Source organism: Parastagonospora nodorum (assembly GCF_000146915.1).
Source record: "Parastagonospora nodorum SN15 chromosome Unknown scaffold_9, whole genome shotgun sequence".
Taxonomy (NCBI): Eukaryota; Fungi; Ascomycota; class Dothideomycetes; order Pleosporales; family Phaeosphaeriaceae; genus Parastagonospora; species Parastagonospora nodorum.
Genome location: NW_001884557.1, coordinates 1,072,591 through 1,093,693, shown reverse-complemented (window position 1 = coordinate 1,093,693; position 21,103 = coordinate 1,072,591). Strand labels below are relative to the sequence as shown.

Here is a 21,103-nt window from a genome sequence, read left to right as displayed (position 1 = left end):
GTATGATTGACAGGTCGCCACCCTGTTCACTGGTAAACGCCGCGTAATGTGTAACCACAGCTGAAATTGAATTGGACGGCACGAAAACGGCACACTGGACGGTGACGCTCGATCAGCCGATGTGCACTCTAGTCCCGCAGACACAGAACTACTTTTTGTTTGACCCGCAGGATGAGTAGCTACCGGTGACTGTGTTTGTTTTGGTGGTGACAATTGAGGCCTGATGGGCATACACAAGCATATGAGCACTTGCCATTCAACAGAGAAATAGATGCTTGCAGATTACACGTGACTTGTTAACACCTTTTCCAGAAGCCACCCGCTTTTCCACCCATTTAATGTACAATTAAAAAAAAAGCTGTGTGAGGTCAAGATCTATCTCTTCTTAGGCAGGACAATGTTGGCACGAGCAGCCACGCCCAACTTGTGGAGAGCGTTGCGCCTGTCCCAGACAGTACTCCGCCCTTCGACTACAGCGATCAGCTCCTGTGCAATGCGCTGCGCGAAGCTGCCCTTTCCACTGCCCACATTCCTTCTCTTCGATGCGTTGGACATGATCCATTCGATAGCCGTTCGCCTGCGCTGTCTTAGATGCATGGGTACGGGAATTTGTAGAGCAACACCACCACCGGCAGCACCCCTTTGACTTCGAATGCGCATCAGAGGCGCAACTGAATCGATCGCAAGTGTAAGGTATAGGATCGGATTGAGGGGCAAGTGCGATGGCGGGGGGGCACCAGGAAGGAGGGGCTTTGCGGGGTTAATGGTTGGAATTGGCGATGTTCGTAGATGTTGAAGGATACGTGCCATGTTCTAATGGCAATTAGCTGTGGGCTGATTTGCGCGGTGGTTTGACACTCACCGACTGGGCTACACTCTTCTCACCATGACGCATGAGCAGATTCGTGACCTGCTCGACCACAGGATCATACCGGCGCTTGACGTGACCATCCTTTGGCAGAGGCAATGTAGGCATCTCGAACTTGAGGCCAGGTATTTGCGGTAGCTTTGCGGCGGACTGGACATCCACAAGACCCATGTCAAGGCCCTGGCTGCTGGTTTGTGTCGTCATAGTCGAGTATGATCGCGATCCTTTGGGGGCAGCGTTGGCATTGGCCTTCAGCTTGTCCTTCATGACTTTTGGGAGCTTTTCTTGCGCGTCTTTGTCATTTTTCACAATCTGACGGTTTGTTAGGTATAGTAGCGCCTGCACTTCATGGATTCCTTACATCCTCGACTGGTGTGCCGCGACTCAGATCTGGGCCCTGTTCGCCCATGATCTCCGCTGTCTTCGCTGCCTCTTGTGAAACATGGTCTTCTGGCTTCGCATCGACCTTTGCTGATCGGTCGTTCGCTCCAGATGTTTTCGAGTCGGAATATGAGCGATATTGCGACACCGAAAATCGTGTAGCAGGGCGGACGGACCATTGCAGGCGGGGCTGGGGCCTCAGCGGCATCGACCGCGTGAAGCATTTTACGTTCAATCGTGGAGGCATGGTGTTGTGTGGTGTGTGGTGCGATTGATCTTCAACATCGTGACAGAAAGACTGAGTTTCGATGGACGATGCGCTAGTATCGTGGTCACGTGCTACTCCGCTATCGCAATTCCAATGTTCTGACGTTTGCGAAATGGCATGCATGTGTCCACGTCATGGCGCGCTTATATGGTTACCCAGGGACATGTCAAATATGGGAGGACATAACTGCATATGTCTTACAGTAAAGGTCTTAGCGGCGTAGCAGGCATGAAGCTTCGCATAGCTCTACGCGTGATGCATGTTCACAACACGGAGATGCTTCCTCCTGCATTCTGCAACGGAAACCTATCCGAAAGCCATTGATCCGAGATTCCTAGCTTGCTGATCTCGTGCTGGTACGTCACTGTCCTTCGACTCGTTCCAAGGTTGGGCGAGCAGCTCAAATTCCGAGCTCCACATACAGCGCGGGACACAGCCACAGCCTCTCCACTAGCCGCCTAAATGCTACCACTATCATGTGAGTGCGCATATCGCTCAACACGACTTCAAGAAGCGCAAGGTGATACAGAACCACACAATAGCCTTGGTTGAAGAGCGCACGTGTTGCTGTGTAGTCGAGCGCTCCTGCTCGTTGTGCAAACCTCAGACCACTGAGACAGCGTGGCGGCGATCCTGCAGCCTGCCAAGCTCACGGTGCCCCTCTCCAGGGACCACCTGGGCATCTGTTGCCTGGCCTAGAGTCTCCACGAACGCAACGTCTCGCGCTTAGTTCTCGAATTGCCTCGTGTATCTCCCGCAGTCCCGTCCTCTTCCACATGTCGTCCACTTCCACCAACTTGCTCGGTATCGTCTACTTCGATAGTGGTTAAGCTACCATCGGTTCGGCCCGCCATCGCTTCAGCTACAGTCTTTCGAATTATCTACCCCACAGTCCCCAGTCATACATCACGCGCCCAATTCCCAGCCGTAGCAGGTACAACTAGCCAACGACGAGTGCGCGTGTACTTTTAAAGGCCTAAGCCGGCTGCCGACCAGCTCAGCCTAGAATGCTATAGGAGACATCAATCGCTGCCTACCACACTCGCAAAACCGAAGAACCCGGACGAACTGCCTATTACAAGTCTCTGCGTCTCTTCACGCATTCTTATTGCGCAGGCACGCGGATCGCCACTTCGCTGTCGTCCCACGCTTCAACGTCGAGCACAACTCTGCCATGTCGTCTCTCGAAGCTGCGCTTGACGCAGAGATGAAGGAGGTCGTGGCTCTCCTAGAAGGAAAGCCCAAGGGCCTAGGTCGTCGCGCCGACAGTCCTTCAGTATCCCAGCGTGCCCAGAGCCCTGGCTCAGCTGCCTCCCCTAAGCGCAGTATGCTCGATGTCGACAACAGCAAAAGACGAAGCACCAGCCGCGGTAGCACTGGCATACCTTTCGCCATGCCATCGTCTCCCCGCCGCGTCAACCCCGAAGCAGCATACAAGTTCGACATGTTGCCTTCCATAGATGCGCAAGCATTGCCTAAACGAGTGTCTCAGGGTGGATACAAGGACCCGAAGCCTAGAGCAATGTCCTCTGTATACGGCAATTCGAGTGGTTTTCTCGGCGGTGGCTCAGGGAGGGACCGACACAACTCTGCGACTGGTCCCTTTGCCAGATCAAAGTCTGGATCGCCTGGACCTCATCGATCTGCTTCTCCCCTCAGCCCGCCTGCCTCGCCTGCGCCGACTTCCAGTAACACATTGGTCACGGACTCGGGAAAACGCATCGACGGCGACACTGCATATCGGAAGCTGTCAGATTCAGCACTCGCACGTTCTGAGGGAGGGTTGTCAGCCTTGCCGAACCGCAAAGGTTCAGATCCGGCTACAGGAACTGCCACCGCACCCGGTGGAGGCGTGCGCTTGACAACCGATGACGATGGAGATGAGAGCGCTGCAGTAGAGAGCAGTGACGGAGATTCTGACAGCTCAGATTGGGACGACGGAAGTGCCTTTGCAGGCTCCAAGAAGAAAGAGCGAGGCCGCCGACGGACCAGAAAGGAATCTGGTGGTACTGACAGTATGGGTAGGGAGATTATCACAGCTAAGAGTTTGTTTGCTACCGCCGAGCAGGAAGGTGCGACAGAAATATCTACCCATTTCGGCAACAATTGCTAATACATCTCAGGGAGAGATCTGTCTGCCTCGTACAAAGTACGGTCACTGCTGGACCCAAATATTAACATCACCGGTCCCAACGGAGAGAGGATGAATAGAAAGAGCTCATCAGGTGTGGTTCACCCACATACTAGCTTCGACCAAGGAGGTTCTGGCTTCTCCACGCCAGTGCATTCGGACCACGAAGACAATATGGCTGAGCTTCGATCTGCCCAACAACTCTCGTTGAACATCTCACCTATTCAATCCAGCCCCGAAGCACATCGATGCGTGCGGCAAGTTGTACGAGGCGAATACACTCAATTTGCAGAAGATGCTCAGAAAGGGTTGCGGCGACAGCGTGTGTACTTGGTGTCAACAGATCTCAGCGACGAGGCAGCGTACGCCTTGGAATGGACCATTGGCACCGTCTTGCGGGATGGCGACACCCTTTTGGCTGTATATGCTGTTGACGAAGAAACTGGCGTCACTACTACCGACGCTTCTGGGGCGCCAATCAGTCAAGGCACGACCGGAAGACAGGAGTCAGACCATCTCAAGAGAACTCTTTCTAACCATGACGGCATACCCACAACCCGATCGGGTACGTCTCCATCACCTCTGGCGAATTCTATCATGGCGACAGAGGCCAATGTAGCCGCGATGGGTAAAGCAGAGAAAGAGAGATACCAGGCCTGTGTGGAGGTGTCTGATCGATGTGTCAAGCTACTAAGGAAGACGCGGTTGCAAGTGCGTGCTGTCGTTGAAGTTTTTCATTGCAAGAGTCCCAAGCATATGATCACTGAAGTGGTAAGTTCAACCAAACGCAGTTGAGATTTCGGCGTAGATCTGACAAATACCCCAGATTGACTTCCTTGAGCCAACTCTTGTAATTCTCGGGTCCAGAGGCCGCAATGCGTTAAAAGGGTAAGTATCTCCGTTTTGCTAGGGCTCGCATAATTCTGACAGCGGCAGTGTCTTGCTCGGATCCTTCAGTAACTACCTCGTCACCAAGTCCTCGGTACCAGTCATGGTCGCAAGGAAGCGACTCCGAAAACACAGCAAGTACAAGCGGCAGAACGTTCGCATGTCCAACGTCCTTGCCAATCCTAACGATAGGTTGGCGAACGCTAAAATTGATTGAGATGTTTGCCCGTTGTATGGAGATTTGTCAATGTGTTTCGGTCGGCTTGCACTCGCACACCAAACGGGTTGCGCCAATGGGCGAAGTGAAGGTTTTACGAAACACGCATAGTTTGGCAGATGAGAAGCAATATGCTTGGCCTTGGGTTAGCTGGCAGTTTGGGTGTTTCCTCGAACGATGCATCTCTACTCTCTACCAGGATGCCATGGTTTCCAGGTGTCTATTTTTAACAGGGATTGTTTTCCTGCAGTGCATGCTTCAAGTTAGGCCATAATCCCGATAGCCGACCGACCTCGGGAAGTTCGCTTACTCCTTCCAACGCGATCTTGCGCTTTCTGCAGCTATAGTCAGCATCATACGATGCGACTCCTGAGCAAAAGCTTGGTTGGCGCTGTGATGAGATTGAAGGACCATTGCAGCCATATTTACTTTTTATCTTCCAGAACTTCTGGCGCGCCTCATGCCATGATCCTTGTACGCCATGATTCCGGAATAGTGTGTGTTTCATCTCGTGTGTTGCTTTTGCGAGCATTTTGGCGCCTGCTACTTCTTGTGGAGTACCAACGTCATTCCTGATTCGCTCCACACCCAAGGGGCCGTGCGCGATACCCGAACATACACTACATCTTTCACCCCATGCTCCGTAGGCACTCCAACCCCGCACAGACGATACGCGTCGAGACGTTTGTGGCGTCGCTAGCCTGGGCAAAGACGATCATGCAGCTCAGTCCCAGCACGCAGCCCGAGGTGGAGACGGGTGTAAACCGTGTGTTACTGGGCGATGACGGGACAGGTCAGGGATGACCTGGAGAGGCTCACATATATGAGCAGAAATGAAGGCCGCTACTGACAGTCTGTGTCGAGGTCCGACTCTTTCACTCCCTCATGTACTTTCCTATGGCTTCTTCAACTTCTCAATGCTTTCCCCGGTTCGGACAGTGCGAATTCCTGGAGCTGGACGAAGATGAGTTGGATACATCATACTTGCATACGCGCGTCGTGAAATCTCCTGCAAGAGAGGCACTTCTGTCACGCCATCACAGTTTCCGTTCTTATCCGGCCGAAAACAATATCGATGCAGCGACTCTACTCTTTAATCTCAGCCACCTTGCACCAACCGCCGCAAAGGACTTCGTAGCAAAGCACCATGCCATCAGCTCTATGCCGTTACGATTGCTCAATGATGTCGGCTTCCAAGGTGTGGAAGAAGGATACATAGCCCTGAGCTACTGCAGAAAGAAGGTCAACCTCGATACTCCACGAAGGGTGGTAACACCCATTGGATTTGGATGGTCAACTACTGAAGAAGAGTTCCCCATGCCGACAAGCAACATCGCCTTCCAGGCTGTATTGCGGGAAAGGAGGATAGGAGAAGGTCTCTGGTTTGATCAAGTCTCTATCAACCAAGATGATGACATGGAAAGGGCTGCATGCATGGGGGCTGTCGACCTCATCTACAAGAATGCGAGAGCAGTCGTTGTGGCCTTGGACGATATCGCTGCCTCCGCAGACGAAGAGCAATTCCTACGGTACTACGTCGAGCAATATAGCTACTCCGAGCTAGCACACGATCAGCAACCTAACCTCTGCATGTCTCCGCCACTAATGCATCAATACCCACTCCTATGGTCATTACTCGAGCGTATACTTGGTTCAAGCTGGTTTGGACGTGCTTGGTGCGCACACGAGATGAGATTAGGTCAAAGCCATGTCTTCGTGGTGCCGTGCTATCGGCAGTACGATGACGAGGTCCAGACCGTTATACGCTTCACTGGCGCGTTCTTCCTCCATTTACTTGCGCTCGCTAGCGAAATCTACCCATCGATACCTGCATACCGCGGCAGGTTACGTTCACTCCACACTTTCTTTCAACATGCGGCCTTGGGCGAAGATACAAACCTCGCTGTACAGAGGCCAGACACTCCCCAAATGGGCGTACCAGCTGGATCTGCACTGATCCCCAAGATCGCAGAAACCTTTCAGTTACAAGCTAGTGGTAACCCAAGGTTACCAGAGTACCTCAGGAGACAAGATGCCAATCGTGATAAAATGGGGATAGCACTGAATGCCTCCGGACTACCACTAGCATTGACAACTGTCACCACATTGTCAAGACCAAACATAGAAGACGAATGCCTTAGATCACTCCTTCTTGTAGGTCTCGCAGCACAAGATCCAGTTGCGTTGTGCACGACGGGCCCACATCTCCGGCTTCATGACGGTTCTATATCTTGGTTGAGCCGTCCAACGTCACTCGATATCAATCCCGATCTTCCTGCTCCACCACGCTTTACTGCAACAACGACTCCCATCACTCAAGGCTCAGATGGCAGAGCCGAGTACGCTCAACTCGACATGATTTTCTTGGAGCTTCCTCACCGCAAACAATCAAATCCATTCTTCCCAACGCAAGTCACCCGCGCTCGTACGCTGATAGATTTATGCATCCAGTTCCGGCTCGACGGATCTTCCCTATGGAACTCGTGGCAAACACCGAATCATACTCGCGCCTTGACTATGCGTAACACTTTTATCCAGACCCTCGCCTGCGTTTTCGATTGCGGACCGCACTGGCTGATCGAGCTATCATCGCGCCTGACACAGCCTAATACTCCGACTCTGGCGCCACACACTATTGAGATGATGTTGAATCCCCATCTCATCGTTCGTAACTACATACTGCTGCCTGAAGGCCAGGCAGCGCTATCGCTTCTCCTTACTTTCCTGTCTAACCTCATTTCATCGGGCATACCTTGGGGGTCCGGTACTTCTGAGCATAACTGCGGACCCATGATCATTACCAGTCCTGTATCTTCGACGGCCCACGGCGCGGTTTCACATCCATATGGCGGGAAAGCCATCATATTCGCGCCATTTGCGCATTCGAAAACACTTCTCATTGCTGTACCTGCTGCAGTAAAGGAAGCACATTACGACAATCTTGCGCGCGGCTGGATTTTGACGAGCATGAATCCATACACAGGAAGTCCAAAGCCGACTGTCAGCTGGACACTACAAACAAAAGGCGTTATCTTTGGGGATGGGAATTTCAACGCTGGCTTGGAGCGATGCAGTGAGGTAAGGAACCATCGGGTGTATGGTCCTCCAGCTCAATGAGCTACGATTTCATGACATGTATTGCTTTGGCGTTGTTGATATAGATGGTTATAGATGGCACATTAGACTTGATGGCTCGCGCCAGTGGAGAGCAGCTTGTAAATAACTCGATTCTTGTACATATCTTGATAATGTAAATATATAACGCTTGCTACATCCAACTTTCTCTCATCATTTCTACCACTATCAGACATTATTGGACTTGATCTACATGCACAACAGTCACACCTCGCCAAACACTAGACGCTTCAACATTCAAGATGCCCCTCGCAACTGCACTCACCCCCAGTCCTCTCCTATACACATTCCATACATGACACGTCAACACCCCTCCCGTCGTCATCGCCCTCCTCAACCCAAATCCCTGAATCGCGCACACAACGCTCAGCCCTACCCACACCATACTTGCTTTTCCCCCCCTTCCCTAAGCGCCCTTTCACCCGAGAAAAGAAAAAAAGCAACCACAACCCCACACCTCAACGGAAACCCACCGTCGCGCCGTTTCACATCCTTCTAGCCTCCTTCTCCCGCCTTCCATGATGTTTGCTTTTGCAAGTGTCTGCTCCGCACATCCTGCATGCCATGATGGATGCGGATTGTGATCCTTGTGCGAAGGGTTTCAGATGCTTCTACGGGTTTTCTAGCGCTGTTCGACGCCGGGTGGAGGATTCATTTTTTTTTTTTTTTGCTTTTTGGGGGTCGAGTGTCAGTCTGTGCGTGCAGGTGTCGTTCGCGCGACCGGATGGCTGAGGTGAGCACAGATGCATACGGCTCTGCGGCGGGGTCAATGTTTCGACGTTTTTCTCTGTGGGGATGCAGCACGATTCAGTTCGCGTGGTTGACGGACGTTGGACAGGGCTGAGAGTAAGTGTCGGTGCGTGGTCAACGCGTGTGAAGGAGTCACCTTGCATACCGTACAGGTGACCGTGCGAAATGGTGAATTGGTCATGAATTGTGGCTGATTGATTGCTACTGGACCTTGTCACGAGTCGTTTCTATTTTGTGTCGTAGCTCAAGTGCTCTCTTTGCCTAATTGTGCCAGATCCTTGTTTACGAACTCGGTTGCAGAGTACAATGCTGTGCTACCGTACACAATACGTCGCTTTTGTCCTGTGCCAGCAGCGCCGTGACTTACGCTTGTCCTCTTTGCCCATTCTTGCAAGTTCCCATACTCGTCCATCGAACCTCCACCGACCGTGAAAACGATTGCTTCACTGAAGCCCTGCCTTCGCTGTCCAAAGGTGGCATCGATGCCTCGGCCAACAGTACTTTGCTGCTTGCGTGACTCGCTTGCTGGTGGTATCGTACCACGAGCATTCGCAGACCGAGGGTCAAAGTAAAGGTAACTTTCAGTCTTGCTGATCGCACTTGAAGACGCATTCTGAGGGTCCATAAGCGATTCGGTAATCTTGGTGAGTGTGAGGTCCGTATTGGTGGGCAAGAAGTTCTTGATGCCCGATAGTACACCCTCGAAGTTGGCGCCTAGGCCAGCCTCCTTGAAGCGGTCGGTGACACGCGACGATAGACTGGAGAATCCACCAAATAGCTGTGATGTTGTCTGTGCAGGTTGTGTAGGGGCGGATGAGATCATCGTCATGCGCGTGAGTTGGCGGACTGTCTTGACGTAATTGAGAGCTGTGGTATCTGCGCCTGCAGCGTTGAGAGCTTGAGTGAAGCTTTCGAGATCGGCTCGAGAAAGCTCCTGCTCGGTGGTGAGGTACCATTGTAAGAACAGTCTGAGCTTGTCAAGCGGCTCGTTGCCCTTGTCTGAGTCGTTGATCAATTCGAGTATCTGCGCCTTCGTCTGCTTGGTGAGCTCTTCCTCCAGTTGGAAGTAGAAGTCGATTTTGCGGTCTGACAATGTTAGTCGTTGCGTCAAAATTATGCAAGGATAATACTAACTTTTGATACCTTCCATGACAGCCTCAAGTAAGTTCATGTGCATCTTAAAAGTCGTCAGTAAGGTTGTGATGGACCGAGTGGGACCTGTCTTACCTCTATCGTAGTCTTCCTCTCCCGCAGTTCTGGTAGCAGGGCCATAGCGCCCTTCAGATGAGCCGCGAACTGGTTACTTTCGCCGGATAGATCGTCTATCGAAGAGGTCCCAGTCTTTTTCGTGACATTGTCAGCATCTTCTTGGTATTTGTTCCATTCGGTCGTTACGTCATCAGCAACGTTTGGGAAGGGTAGCGATGCGTTCTTTGCCCAGAAGTAGTCGGAGGCTGTCAGGTCGTAGGATTGTTTTTTCACACCCTTCTCCGGGTGGTTCTTGTCCACTGGCACGGACATGGTGATCTTGTTGAGGTTGAAGTCCAAGACATCGTAGACCAGACTTTGGTAGATCCACGAGTGGCTGAACATTGGTACGAGGTCAACGTTGCGATCCACTATAACAAGGACTGGCCGCGATGACACAGCGGATGACTTCTGGTCTGAAAAGAGATTTGTTTTCGAGTTCAAGATGTGGTCTCGCAGTTTGCGATCCAGCTTCGCACTGATGGCTTCTGCTGCTCCGCCTGCAGGGCATCGGATGATGGGAACCACGCCCATAGTGACCACGACCGAGAAGATTCCCGAGACGATGCGATCCACGACACTGTCGAGCTCCTGTTCGGTTGTCTGATTGCTGTTCAGAGCGTGATATGCGCCCTTTATGTTTAGGTGGAACAGATCTGGTTCCGAAACGACGAAGTTGAGATACTGGTCGTAGACCTGTGCGAGGTGCTCTGCCGTGCCTGACGTTACTGTTTGGGCACCGAAGTCTTCAAGAAGCGTCCGCGGTATGCTGGAGAGGAAGTTGATGTAGGCGGGACCTGCAAGGACAGTTAGAGATACTCCAAGCTTGTGATGAAGTGGGACAAACTGTAAAGGCCGCGCGAGAGGTCCGATGTCACGATTTGGAGATTCTGCGCCGTTGGCTCGATGAGGTATATGACCGGTACCTGGCCATTGTTAGCGAAGATTTGCGCTGAATCGGCTTGCACATACATCAGGTATCATGTGCCGCGTTGTGCCAATGTTGAGATGAATTGTGATCTAGGCGCGCACTCAGCATGATAGCCTCCCTGGAGCATACAATGTTCCATACACCAGAGCTCCGCAAATCATTTACTCGGAGAACAGAGCTTATGACATCCCTGCCCATCTCGTCGAAGACCAAGACCTTCCATACCGCGCCGTCCGCGGGCGTCTTCGTAGCTTCATGGTCGTCTTGTGCGTCGATGTCGGTGATGGGTGCGTTTAGATTCAATATGCGCTTAATGCTAGCTGAGACATGTCATGTCAGCTACCTTCCAAGTATAGCAAGACAGTGTGAAGTACCTATTTGCTTGTCCCGCAACGTGACAGCCATGGTGTGAATACAAGCTGGCACCCGCCGTTGTGCAGGCTACCTCATGCGCGAAGGGTCACAGTATAAGCTTCCAAAGTTGAAGCCACGGTGTCGAGAATATCTCCAGGCTGCTGTTCTTGGGGCTGGCCGGCTCGTTGCGCGCCTTCACTTCCGCGTCGTCACTTTGGCGATGCTCGAGCTTGCGCCATGTCCGAATGCGTCATGGCGTGACTTGCGGGGCTTGGCACAGACCCGCCACCTTAAGTAAAAGGCCCTCGCCTCCCTGCACTTCCTCTCCAACAACTCCTCCACCCAAAACGACTCACCCCCTTTCTTCCCTCACTCCATGCTACTTTTCTGTGAACTCTCGCCCACCTAATAAGGGCTTCTGTTTCTAAGGCTAGATTCACTTTTCGAACCTGCTTTGGTAGAAGTGTGCGCGCGCACGTTGGCAGCAGTGTTTGCGGGAGTCGCACAGTCGCAGGAGGGCAGATTGACAAACAACTTCGCGTCTGCTACTAATACAACTCCTTCGCCAGCTCCAGCGGATATCGCATCAAAGGGCCTGGCCACTCACTCAATCGCGCAAGAGGAAATTGCTCTGCCGCAAGCGACAAACAACACTGTGTCTCACGGCGGTTGCGGCTGGCTGCGTGTGCTGTGCATTTGGGTGCGCAATCGTCAAGTGACGCATCACCAGTGTTCCTGATCGCAATAATACGCGAGGCTAAGTGCCACCCTGTTGAAATCCAAAGCTACATTTGCGTGGACCGGGGCGAGGATCACGGCATCGCGGGCGTTGGCACACGAGCGCTGCAAGTTCGGCCACCACCAGTCCCGCTGCTGTCTGTCACAGCGCGCTCAGCGACAATCCCAGGGGACCGCGACAGACCTGGGCACTCTGCACCAAAGAACGCAGCAGCACGACACTACCGCTCGAACCGGCATTTTACCGGCCATTTCAGTCTCTCTTTTTCCCGAATCGGCTTCTTTTCACCATTGTGATCTGCGCCAGTCCTGTTGGCGCTTAGTGCAAATTGCAAAGTCGCATAATAGCCAGTTGGCGAGACATAGACGACACTCGTGCGTTGGCCAACCAATCACATCCTTGCTACCCTTAGCTGACACAACCGTTAGCCATATCCACCTACTTTAAGCCACACACCATGGCTTCTAATCACGTGCCAAGTGACCAAGTGCCTCTGCAAGGCCAGAGTATCTACACCGAATCGCCATATCATCAGAACTTGTTCCCTCCGGTCGATCGCTACGGAACCCCTTCATGGGACACGCAGCTGAATCAGCATTCAGGCTTGGCATCCAACGCTGGTTCAACACAAGCCTGGCATCATGGTTCATTTCCTCAACAACAACAAACACAACCACAACCACAACCACAATCATACAACACATTCAACCAATCGTATGGCACTCAAAGTAATGGATACCAGCAGACAGCTTCGCCGTACCAGTATGGTCAGTTTGGTCAACAAGGGTCGATGCCCAGCTATTCACAACCCGCAAACGTGGATCCCTCCCTAGGTCTCGACCCTAACGCGCTGCGTCAGCAACAGCAGTCGCCATACCAGATGTCGATGAGGAACACGACTCCTCAGGCTCATTCTGGGACGGTCACACCACAGGCTCTTCAGCACAATGGTGCGCAATTACAAAACTCTCGACCAACAGTATCTCCTTTCCAAGTAAGCATGCTATACATGATCACAGTTCAGTAACATTTCACTAACAATCCCTAGATGCCGCGGACGACTACGGAGATGTTTGCTCAGCGGGCGATGCCTGCTACCATAGTTAAGCCTGTCCCTGTACCCTCTTATGAGATTCCGAGAGGAAAGAAATCGGGTGGACTCTATATTCTTGACCAGGCCGCTCTTGCGAAAGCCACTAAGTCTACTGCGCTGAACAAACTCGTGACACTTGGTTCTGAGCCATTTCACTTGCCCACCAATCGAAGTAAGCATTCGTTCCATAAGCAAACCTCATGTTCTGGAAAAACTAACGGGTTCCCAGCTGCGCTTCCCCTGTACACCCCGCGACAGTCCGTAAAAGAATTGAAGAAGATTGGGGCCGACAACAAGAAACTTCTTGCCAGAATTCAGTCGAAACCTTCGGTCACCAAAGCTCCAAGGGGCCTGAAAAGGGAAGACAGTGATAGTGACAGTGCTACTGACTCGTCCGACGATGAAAGCGAGTACACTGATGATGAGGAAGACGACGAGCCTTCCCCGCTACCTGCGGCGAGACCAGAAGAGCCTCACGAAGCTGTGCGTTATGACATCATCAAGGCCACACTGGCATCCTCGAAAGTCACCACTTAGCTCTGATCAGATCAAGGATGGTATGCGCGACATCTGGGAAGTCTTGAACACCATCCAGAAGCGATGGCGGGCAGACAGCAAAGCGGTGACGGATGCTGAGGATCAGAAGAAGACTGGTGAGCTACCCGTGCTGAAGAGCCGAGTTACTAGTCAACGTGATTTGCTCCAGTCGGCGCTCAAGGCCGCCCTTGATTATGCTCACCCTGATGTGCTATATCAGTTGGGCAAGATCAAGCCCTTCGTGTACCTTTGCTATCAGTTTCTGGCGAATCGTTTCCGTATGAAGGATTTCGATGGACCTCTTTCGGCTGTCATTTACGAAGTGTTGACACGGTGTGGTACGTTGACTTCTGAGCTCCTCGAAGAAACCAAAGCGATCAAAGCGCTCGTGTCTATGAAGAAGCAAGCCAAATGAGAAGCACAAAGCGTTCATCCAGCAAATTATCAGATAGTGCAGCAGCGAATTCGAAGAAGGCTCAAGCAAGTAGTCCACCAACCACTGAGCCGGCGGAAGCCAAAACTGTCAAACGGCCTGCGGCAGAACAAACGACTCGCGCTTCGAGCGAAGGGATGATGGCCAAAAGACCTAAGCCGGCTGACGGCCCTGCAAACGCTATAAAGAAGAGCGTCGCGACCCCATTGGGTTCCAAGGCCATCACGATGTCGACGTCTACCTTACCTCAGAAGAAGCCCACAGCAGCGCCAGCTCCAGTGAAAAATCGAGTCAGCCAAGTGACGAACAAGCCGTCAGGAATATTTGCCTCCCTTCAATGCTGCCAGCAAGAAACCCGCCACCACGCCTGCAGCATCGAAACCAAGCCTGCAAACGAAACCGGTCGCAGCTGCATCGAAAGACAAGAAGCCTGCCGCTACCACGAGCAAACCTGCATTCTCTTTCGCCCAAACAATGGCCTCTTTGCTGAAACCAAAGGAGCCAGAAGCAGCACCAGTTAAGTCAGAGAAGCAGCTGCCCCCCGAGACGCCGGAGGAGAAGGCCAAGCGTCTACGCAAGGAAGCTCGTCGGCATCTACGTGTCACATTCAAGCCAGACACTGCTCTTGTGCAGATCAAATATTTCAGCCATGATCCCGACGAGGAATTGGGCCATGACGAGAATTTCGTACGACATGCCGGCGATATTGGAGGCGAAGGCGCCATGTTCAAGCAGCACAAGGAGCACGATATCGATGACGATGACGATGATGAGCCCGAGCTCGACAACAAGCCATGGAGAGAACCATCGCAAGTCGACTTCAGTGCTGTACCAACTGTGGCCCTTGATGGCAACTATGCACCATATGGTGGCGGAAAACAAATGCCGTCTTGTCCAGAGAAAGAAGCCAACTTGCGTCGCGAGAACGCCACCTTGATGGTCTTCTACGCGGATCCCAACGATATTCCTTCATCTCCACGAGAACCTCTGGAGCAAGATCAAGAGTCTGCACCTGCAGTCACCGTGACGAATTTCGGCGCTCCACCAGACCATGTGCTTGCCAAAGGTTCGCAGTCGTCACAAGCACAAGTGCCAGCACCTGTGGCTATACCGGACCTCAGCAGCCTCGAAAACATTTTCAAGCAGTTCGCACTGCCAGCAGCAACGCAGCCACCCGCCATGTCTCAGCCGGCTCCTGTTCCGCAAACCACATACGCACCACCTATGCCTATGGCATCTAATGTTGACCTGCAGAGCATTCTCAGTGCTTTGAAAGTACCAGCTGCACCACAGGTCCAAGCTCCACCGCAGTACCCTTCGCAGGCACCGGCCGCACAATTTCCTCCACCGTCTATGGACTTCAATGCCATCATGTCAGCCATATCAGCATCGGCTGGCAACGGAACCTTGCCACCCCCGCCGCCAGGATTTCCGCCCTTCCCTCTGCCCTTCGCCATGCCACCCCAACAAATGGATAGCGCCGCATATCAGCTACAACAACAGCCGCAATATACTCCCCAGGACTACAATACCCAGACAAATGGTGGCATCAAGCGGCAGCGAGAAGAGACTGGCAACAACGATCGAGGCCAGGGCAAAAAGCACAAGAACCGCGGCGAACGGCCTCACAAGGTCCTGCCTTGCAAATTCTTCCAAATGGGCAAATGCAGCAAAGGCGACAACTGCACGTATGTGCATGATCTTAATATGTAATCGACTCCCACCCTCTGCGGAGTCTTTTGCACGGCGATGATGGATTCCTTTTGTTGATGAATCACACGCCCGACTCAAAGGGTGTGCTGTCATGTTTCACACGATGGACTTTGTATTATATCCTCTTCTTTTCTTTGTTCCATATCACTGTAATTAGCACTTGCATCTGCATAACTCGGTGGGCGCTCTGTTTACTCAGGCTATCATTCATCGGGCGGCGTTTGTTCTTTTAGCCCCTCGTGGCAGCATCAGTACGCGCGGAGCGGAAGCATAGCATGGTTAACGGCGTTCAGACCATCAGACCATCTAGGAGACGCTTCAGTCTCGGTCTAGCATCATGTCCACAGATACAAGAATCTGTAACATGAATGAAATTACACTACAATGAGCTTTCAAAAAAACCTATGACTACAGTGATATATTTACGTGAACGCTTTTCGTGGTTCTTTACGATACGTCGACACGACGGTGTCAGCGATGCCGTCATTCGCGAGCATTTGCAGTTTATGCTGTCACGTGTCACAGCCTGGCTGCGAATCTCATCCAGATATCGTAATCTTTGCCCATGCCATGTTCCGGTGCGGCTAGTGGGTGGCGCGGCATTTCCATACTAGAGATGCAAACTTACTGTGCCTTGTAATCTAGATAATTCCGTCATTGTCTTTCCAGCACTGCAGCTTCGTCCGTGCTGCCGGTTGTTGCGGAGAAAACTAGCGTCCGCGCGACCAGGCTTTCCTGTTCCCAGCGGCATTTCCCGTGTACATTTCTTAGGCGACAGACATCACATCACGCATTGCTCATCAGAGCCAACCCAGCCCTCACTCTCGCGTCCCCCCCATCACCCATCACCACTGCATTTTCTGCAGACTCCGGACTCGCACGCCCCGCCTCCGACATCCACGGCCCCTTGCCTGACCTTTTTGCGCAGCCAAGTCATCGACTTTCGCCGCCCGTGAGCCGATCCAGGAACCCCACGCTCAACCTAACGCGCCTTGATCGCCGCCACAACACATCGTCTTCCATCATGGCTCCCGCCCCCGTACGAAAGAGGACAAACAACATTGCGCGCCGCAGGCGGCTCGACGATGAAGACGAGAGCAAGTCGGTGGCTACCGAGCTCGCGGACGACTCGCAGAGCGACGTATCAGTGCTCAGTGACGTTGACGAGAACGGCGATGCAGATAACAGCGACCTCAGTGAAGTCGACAGCGCACCATCTCTCACCGAGGGCAAGACGAAGCGGAAACCCAATGGAGCTCCGGATGCAAAACCGCGCTCCGACGTCACCACCCGGCGACAACCCTCCCCGCCCATTGTGCGCTCTGATCCCTCCTTCCCTGCGCTGCAGGACACGGAGATGATGCTCAGCGGACTCAAGCTTGCCGACGCCAACAAAGACGCCGAAGTGGTCGACTTTGAGACGGGGCATGCGGCAACCGATGCTGCGCCTGCGGTTGGTGCCCCAAGGCAGCCAGAGACGCTGGGCGAGCGCCGGCGCAAGGAGCATGAAGAGTACAAGAAAAAGCGCGACGCAGATCCAGCCTTCATCCCCAACCGCGGCGCCTTCTTCATGCACGATCAACGGTCGGCGCCAGCACAGAACGGCTTCCGACCAGCCGGGATGCGTGGTCGTGGGCGGGGAGGCGGCATTGGGGGGCCTTTCTCTCCTGCAAAGTACGTGCCAAATCGCAATGGTCCCCACGTTGGTGCACGCCATACTAACGATTCTGTCAGCATGCGGCCACCTCAAAATGAGGCTACCGACTCTCCATGGCAACACGATCTGCATGAGACGGTCAACGCACCGGGAGGGCCGGCTCAATCGGTGCAGCCTCCAAATGGGCCCATGCATCACGTCCAGCATCACCATCAGGCTGCAAGAGCCCCTCCCGCACCTGCCCAGAAGCCGTCCCAGGCTCGCAACTTCTCGACCACGGTACATACGCACAACGCTCTCGTCCGTGTATACCTCCCTCAAATGAAAGCCCCCATACTCTTCCAAAACGTACCCATCAAACAACACACACGTCTGCCAAACCACCGACCACCCCTCCGCCGCGACAAGCCTGTCCGCGTCTCGCTTCCGCCGTCGGCACCGCGCTACATCTTCCCGACGCCAGAGCGTTCATTCATCTTCATCCCAAGGGCACTGCGGCCGAACCAGCAAGGCTTTGGCCGTGGCCGCGGACGCTTTGGTTCGTTTGGTGCTGGTGCCGGCTTTTCCAGCAGACGCACAAGCGCATATGGTGGAAGTGTTTACTCTCCAAGCGTGGCTATGAGTAGACGGTCATCCATGGCACGCGAGATGGGTCGTGATGGTCTCGTCTCTCCTGCCGGTTCCATCATGTCCCGAAATGGCGGCTTTGTAGACCCTTCGCGACCAGTAGTACGACTACCACCTGGCGGCCCAAGGATGTCCAACGCGCCTTCAATGGTTTCCCCAACCAATGCCTCGTCGGTTGGTATGGTTGGCCCTCACGCCTACCCACTTCCACAAAAGCCGACCTATCGCGAGAACTGGCAAGGTCAACTTACCATGCACCAGCCCCGTCCTCAAAAGACTGTCTCTGTCGCTGGAATCGAGTCTCCGGCCTCCATGTCATTCAATCCGCCTCAGCAACAGGAACAGCAACCATTCCACCAGCAAGTCCCTGCTCACATTAGCGGTGCTGCTGCCGGCCCAGAAGCCCAGCCCTTCTATCAGCATGGCCGGCAACCTTCTTATCCAAGCCAGATGTCGACCGGCACACCTCTCTCCAATATATCCCGAACGCGCCATCCATGCGCCTGCCTTCCAGCCCTATCAACAGGCTGGGTTCCAGCCTCAAGCTTTTGTGCCTCAGAATTACTACTACCCTCCCGCTGGTGCACAACCGCAGTACATGGCCCCTGCCGGTATGGTGCCAATGTTCGTGCCCGGTGCCCAGCAGCCAGGCTATGCCATGCCGGTGACTGCTCCTCCTGTCACTGCGCCACCTCCAGCAGCTGGCCAACCAAACATGGTTGCATATGAGCAGAACGGCATGACCTTTTACGTGGACTCGGCTCAGCTCTACCAACCCCCGCCTGTGGATGGCTATGCTCAGCCAAGCTATGCTGTGCCGGGAATGGGCGGCATGATGACACCCGGTCCCGACGGCGCCTACTACTATCCCCAGCAGATGCAGCCGCAGATGCAGCCAACTGGATATTATCCGGCTCAGTAGTGCTGCAATTAGTACCCCTCTTCCCCGATAAGAGTTCTTCTCATCTTCAATCCTTGGATCTTTGTCATTTTCATTGCGGGCGAGCATGCTGTGTTTCGGTTGTTGCGATTGATACCAGGCGTTTCGGTTCAAGACACGGCCACAGTTTCTTACGACCAAAGCACCAAAAACCTAATTTACGACTGCGGTTTATCTTTTCCACTATCTTTTCGCATGGCATCAGACATTCAGCATGGCGTTCCTGCAAGTTTCCTTGCTGCTGGTCTTACACACCCCTTCATTTTATTGATTCCCCCCTTGAATTGTTGTATGGGTCTGGGGCTCAGTTTACTTTCATGTACGATGGCGTCGACACGCCAGTTGTTGAGTAAGATGGGGGCAGCGATGGGCTCAAGTGGTATATCAGTGCCTTTTGAGGCATCTCACCATGGCTTCAGCATGGCGTTTGTTTAGAAGAATATACTTGGTACAAGATCGAGGCTTTTTCGCCATCAACTTACTTCTCCACTGTCATGTCTTCGTTTGAATATTCACTTGCATGCTTAGATGAACTCGCTGCTTGATATATTGTTTTGTGTTCTGACATTAAACATGTATACCCAAGTTCACGGGCGCGTATAAGTATCCAAAACTTGACCTCGACGCTACACTTGTCCACTCAAGCCAACGGCTCTGTATAATTAATGCCCTTGAGCAAAGCTCACGTCCCCACGCCTCACACAACCCCGCTTCAAAGCCCCTTGTCCCTATTTTTCTTCACCTCTTTTCTCACATTCCTTACTCACCACCACCACTATATACTCTATCCTACACTACAAGCAAAACCAAATGTTTTCCCAAGTAACACACATGCCCTACATGCCAGCACACTTCCACGTGCCCACCCTCGCGCTGCATGAGTGCAGTGGTGCATCTTGATGTAGAAAACTCTGGTGGTGACAGATTGCCTGCCAGGCCTGCTGGTGTTTACTTACTGTTTTACGACGTCCATCGATGCCAGACGGCATGTTGGAAGAATCAAACGCTGATGGTGAGAGCATTACTTTGATATCGTGACGTGTCAGAGGAGTCTTTGTAAAATATGATAGTATTCATTCTAAATGTAAAAACCCAAACCGCAAGCCCGCTATCTCGCAACGAAGATTACACCAATAGTGTATCCAATTCCAAGTCAAGTCATCAAGCGAGATCCATCATTAAAGATTGTAATCCGCGGTATCAGTTACCGATGCAAACAGAGGGGTGTAATACAGATAACTCGTTGCACATGGCCATTGGGGCTTTAGTGTATGTGTGTAGGGTTTTTTTGTTCTCGAGCAAAGCAAGCAGCGCCAGCCTGCTGGATGATCCGGAATAACGCCCAAAACATTCATTAGGGGAAGACGCTGATTTAGCGCTTGCGCACGCAGAAGAAGAGACCGGTGCGGCCGAGGAACCACAAACATCCGATGAAACGGACGAGAGCGAGAGCCGCGGTGGCCCACAGGAGGGCCTGGAAGAAGTGCATGGTTCGGCTTGAGGCGTTTGACTGGGGATTGTTAGCATGTGTGCATGTTATAGTGAGGTTGGAGGCTTACCGAGAAACCGAAGCGGTCAAACTTGTCTTGTGTAATGACAACGGCGAGGGTAGCGTTAGAACCAATCCAGGCAGTACACAAATGAGTACGGAAAGACTTGTACGAATCCTCGAGTGTCTTCTCGTCGCCCTCGACAGGTGGGACGTAGGGGGCGAGAGCGCGCTTGACGGTAGCCTCGAACTGGCTGTCAATATCGGCCTGTGGTAAATCTGGCTCCTCAATAACCGTGTGTTTACCGTCTTTGCCCTTTTCGGTAATCGCTGACGGAAGCGCATCGGCCTTGTCGGAACCCTTTGTACCCCAAGAAACATCGTGCCAGTTGGAGAACGAGTACACGTTGAGAATGTTGACATACGAGGACATGATCAAAAGGTACTGAGGGAACGAGGTGAACATGTGCCATGGGTCCATGTAGAGGAACGAGGCAACGTAGTAGAGACCGAAAGTCGCAGCAAGCGCAATAATGATGATACCCACACCATCAGATTTGAAGAAAGATTCGGCAAATTTTTCTGGTGACTCGGTATTGAGCTTCTGCGATGTTGGACTCGTAAAGGCCTGGACGACAAGGTAGATGGAGAGGATGACGATGTAGAACTGGATGAGACCGAAGACGCAGAAAGAGACCAAGTAC

At 52.7% G+C, this 21,103-nt stretch overlaps 10 protein-coding genes across 10 annotated transcripts in view; 5 read left to right on the top strand and 5 right to left on the bottom strand.

Annotated features, from left to right (window-relative positions):
• Positions 1-249: 249 nt before the first annotated feature.
• Positions 250-1,496, bottom strand: SNOG_06564 (hypothetical protein; the record flags this gene model as incomplete). Its single annotated transcript, XM_001796880.1, has 3 exons — positions 250-813; positions 863-1,180; positions 1,230-1,496. 3 exons carry the CDS (start codon positions 1,494-1,496, stop codon positions 376-378), a joined length of 1,023 nt encoding a protein of 340 aa, XP_001796932.1. The 3' UTR covers positions 250-375.
• Positions 1,497-2,691: 1,195 nt separating this feature from the next.
• Positions 2,692-3,630, top strand: SNOG_06563 (hypothetical protein; the record flags this gene model as incomplete). The annotated part of the gene is made up of 1 exon (XM_001796879.1): positions 2,692-3,630. The coding sequence occupies one exon, from the start codon at positions 2,692-2,694 to the stop codon at positions 3,628-3,630; it is 939 nt and encodes a 312-aa protein (XP_001796931.1).
• Positions 3,631-5,389: 1,759 nt separating this feature from the next.
• SNOG_06562 (hypothetical protein) lies at positions 5,390-7,870 on the top strand (the record flags this gene model as incomplete). Its single annotated transcript, XM_001796878.1, has 2 exons — positions 5,390-5,519; positions 5,607-7,870. The coding sequence occupies 2 exons, from the start codon at positions 5,390-5,392 to the stop codon at positions 7,868-7,870; spliced, it is 2,394 nt and encodes a 797-aa protein (XP_001796930.1).
• A 938-nt stretch (positions 7,871-8,808) lies between these two features.
• SNOG_06561 (hypothetical protein) lies at positions 8,809-11,222 on the bottom strand (the record flags this gene model as incomplete). Its single annotated transcript, XM_001796877.1, has 4 exons — positions 8,809-9,767; positions 9,866-10,683; positions 10,919-11,137; positions 11,192-11,222. 4 exons carry the CDS (start codon positions 11,220-11,222, stop codon positions 8,883-8,885), a joined length of 1,953 nt encoding a protein of 650 aa, XP_001796929.1. The 3' UTR covers positions 8,809-8,882.
• Positions 11,223-12,367: 1,145 nt separating this feature from the next.
• Positions 12,368-13,955, top strand: SNOG_06560 (hypothetical protein; the record flags this gene model as incomplete). The annotated part of the gene is made up of 3 exons (XM_001796876.1): positions 12,368-12,904; positions 13,262-13,528; positions 13,551-13,955. 3 exons carry the CDS (start codon positions 12,368-12,370, stop codon positions 13,953-13,955), a joined length of 1,209 nt encoding a protein of 402 aa, XP_001796928.1.
• Positions 13,956-14,200: 245 nt separating this feature from the next.
• On the top strand, positions 14,201-16,075 carry SNOG_06559 (hypothetical protein; the record flags this gene model as incomplete). Its single annotated transcript, XM_001796875.1, has 2 exons — positions 14,201-14,263; positions 14,292-16,075. 2 exons carry the CDS (start codon positions 14,201-14,203, stop codon positions 15,684-15,686), a joined length of 1,458 nt encoding a protein of 485 aa, XP_001796927.1. The 3' UTR covers positions 15,687-16,075.
• Positions 16,076-16,108: 33 nt separating this feature from the next.
• Positions 16,109-16,344, bottom strand: SNOG_06558 (hypothetical protein; the record flags this gene model as incomplete). The annotated part of the gene is made up of 2 exons (XM_001796874.1): positions 16,109-16,195; positions 16,315-16,344. The coding sequence occupies 2 exons, from the start codon at positions 16,342-16,344 to the stop codon at positions 16,109-16,111; spliced, it is 117 nt and encodes a 38-aa protein (XP_001796926.1).
• A 366-nt stretch (positions 16,345-16,710) lies between these two features.
• Positions 16,711-18,892, top strand: SNOG_06557 (hypothetical protein; the record flags this gene model as incomplete). The annotated part of the gene is made up of 2 exons (XM_001796873.1): positions 16,711-18,284; positions 18,310-18,892. 2 exons carry the CDS (start codon positions 16,711-16,713, stop codon positions 18,890-18,892), a joined length of 2,157 nt encoding a protein of 718 aa, XP_001796925.1.
• Positions 18,893-19,746: 854 nt separating this feature from the next.
• On the bottom strand, positions 19,747-19,899 carry SNOG_06556 (hypothetical protein; the record flags this gene model as incomplete). The annotated part of the gene is given in 2 exon segments (XM_001796872.1): positions 19,747-19,848; positions 19,867-19,899. 2 exon segments carry the CDS (start codon positions 19,897-19,899, stop codon positions 19,747-19,749), a joined length of 135 nt encoding a protein of 44 aa, XP_001796924.1.
• A 64-nt stretch (positions 19,900-19,963) lies between these two features.
• Positions 19,964-21,103, bottom strand: part of SNOG_06555 (hypothetical protein) — a 3,395-nt gene continuing 2,255 nt past the window's right edge. Inside the window, exons 4-5 of the mRNA XM_001796871.1 lie at positions 20,470-20,981; positions 19,964-20,420 (exon numbers count right to left, since the gene is read on the bottom strand). Coding sequence (XP_001796923.1) covers positions 20,283-20,420; positions 20,470-20,981 — 650 coding nt within the window. The 3' untranslated portion in view covers positions 19,964-20,282. The remainder of the gene's footprint in view (positions 20,421-20,469; positions 20,982-21,103) is intronic.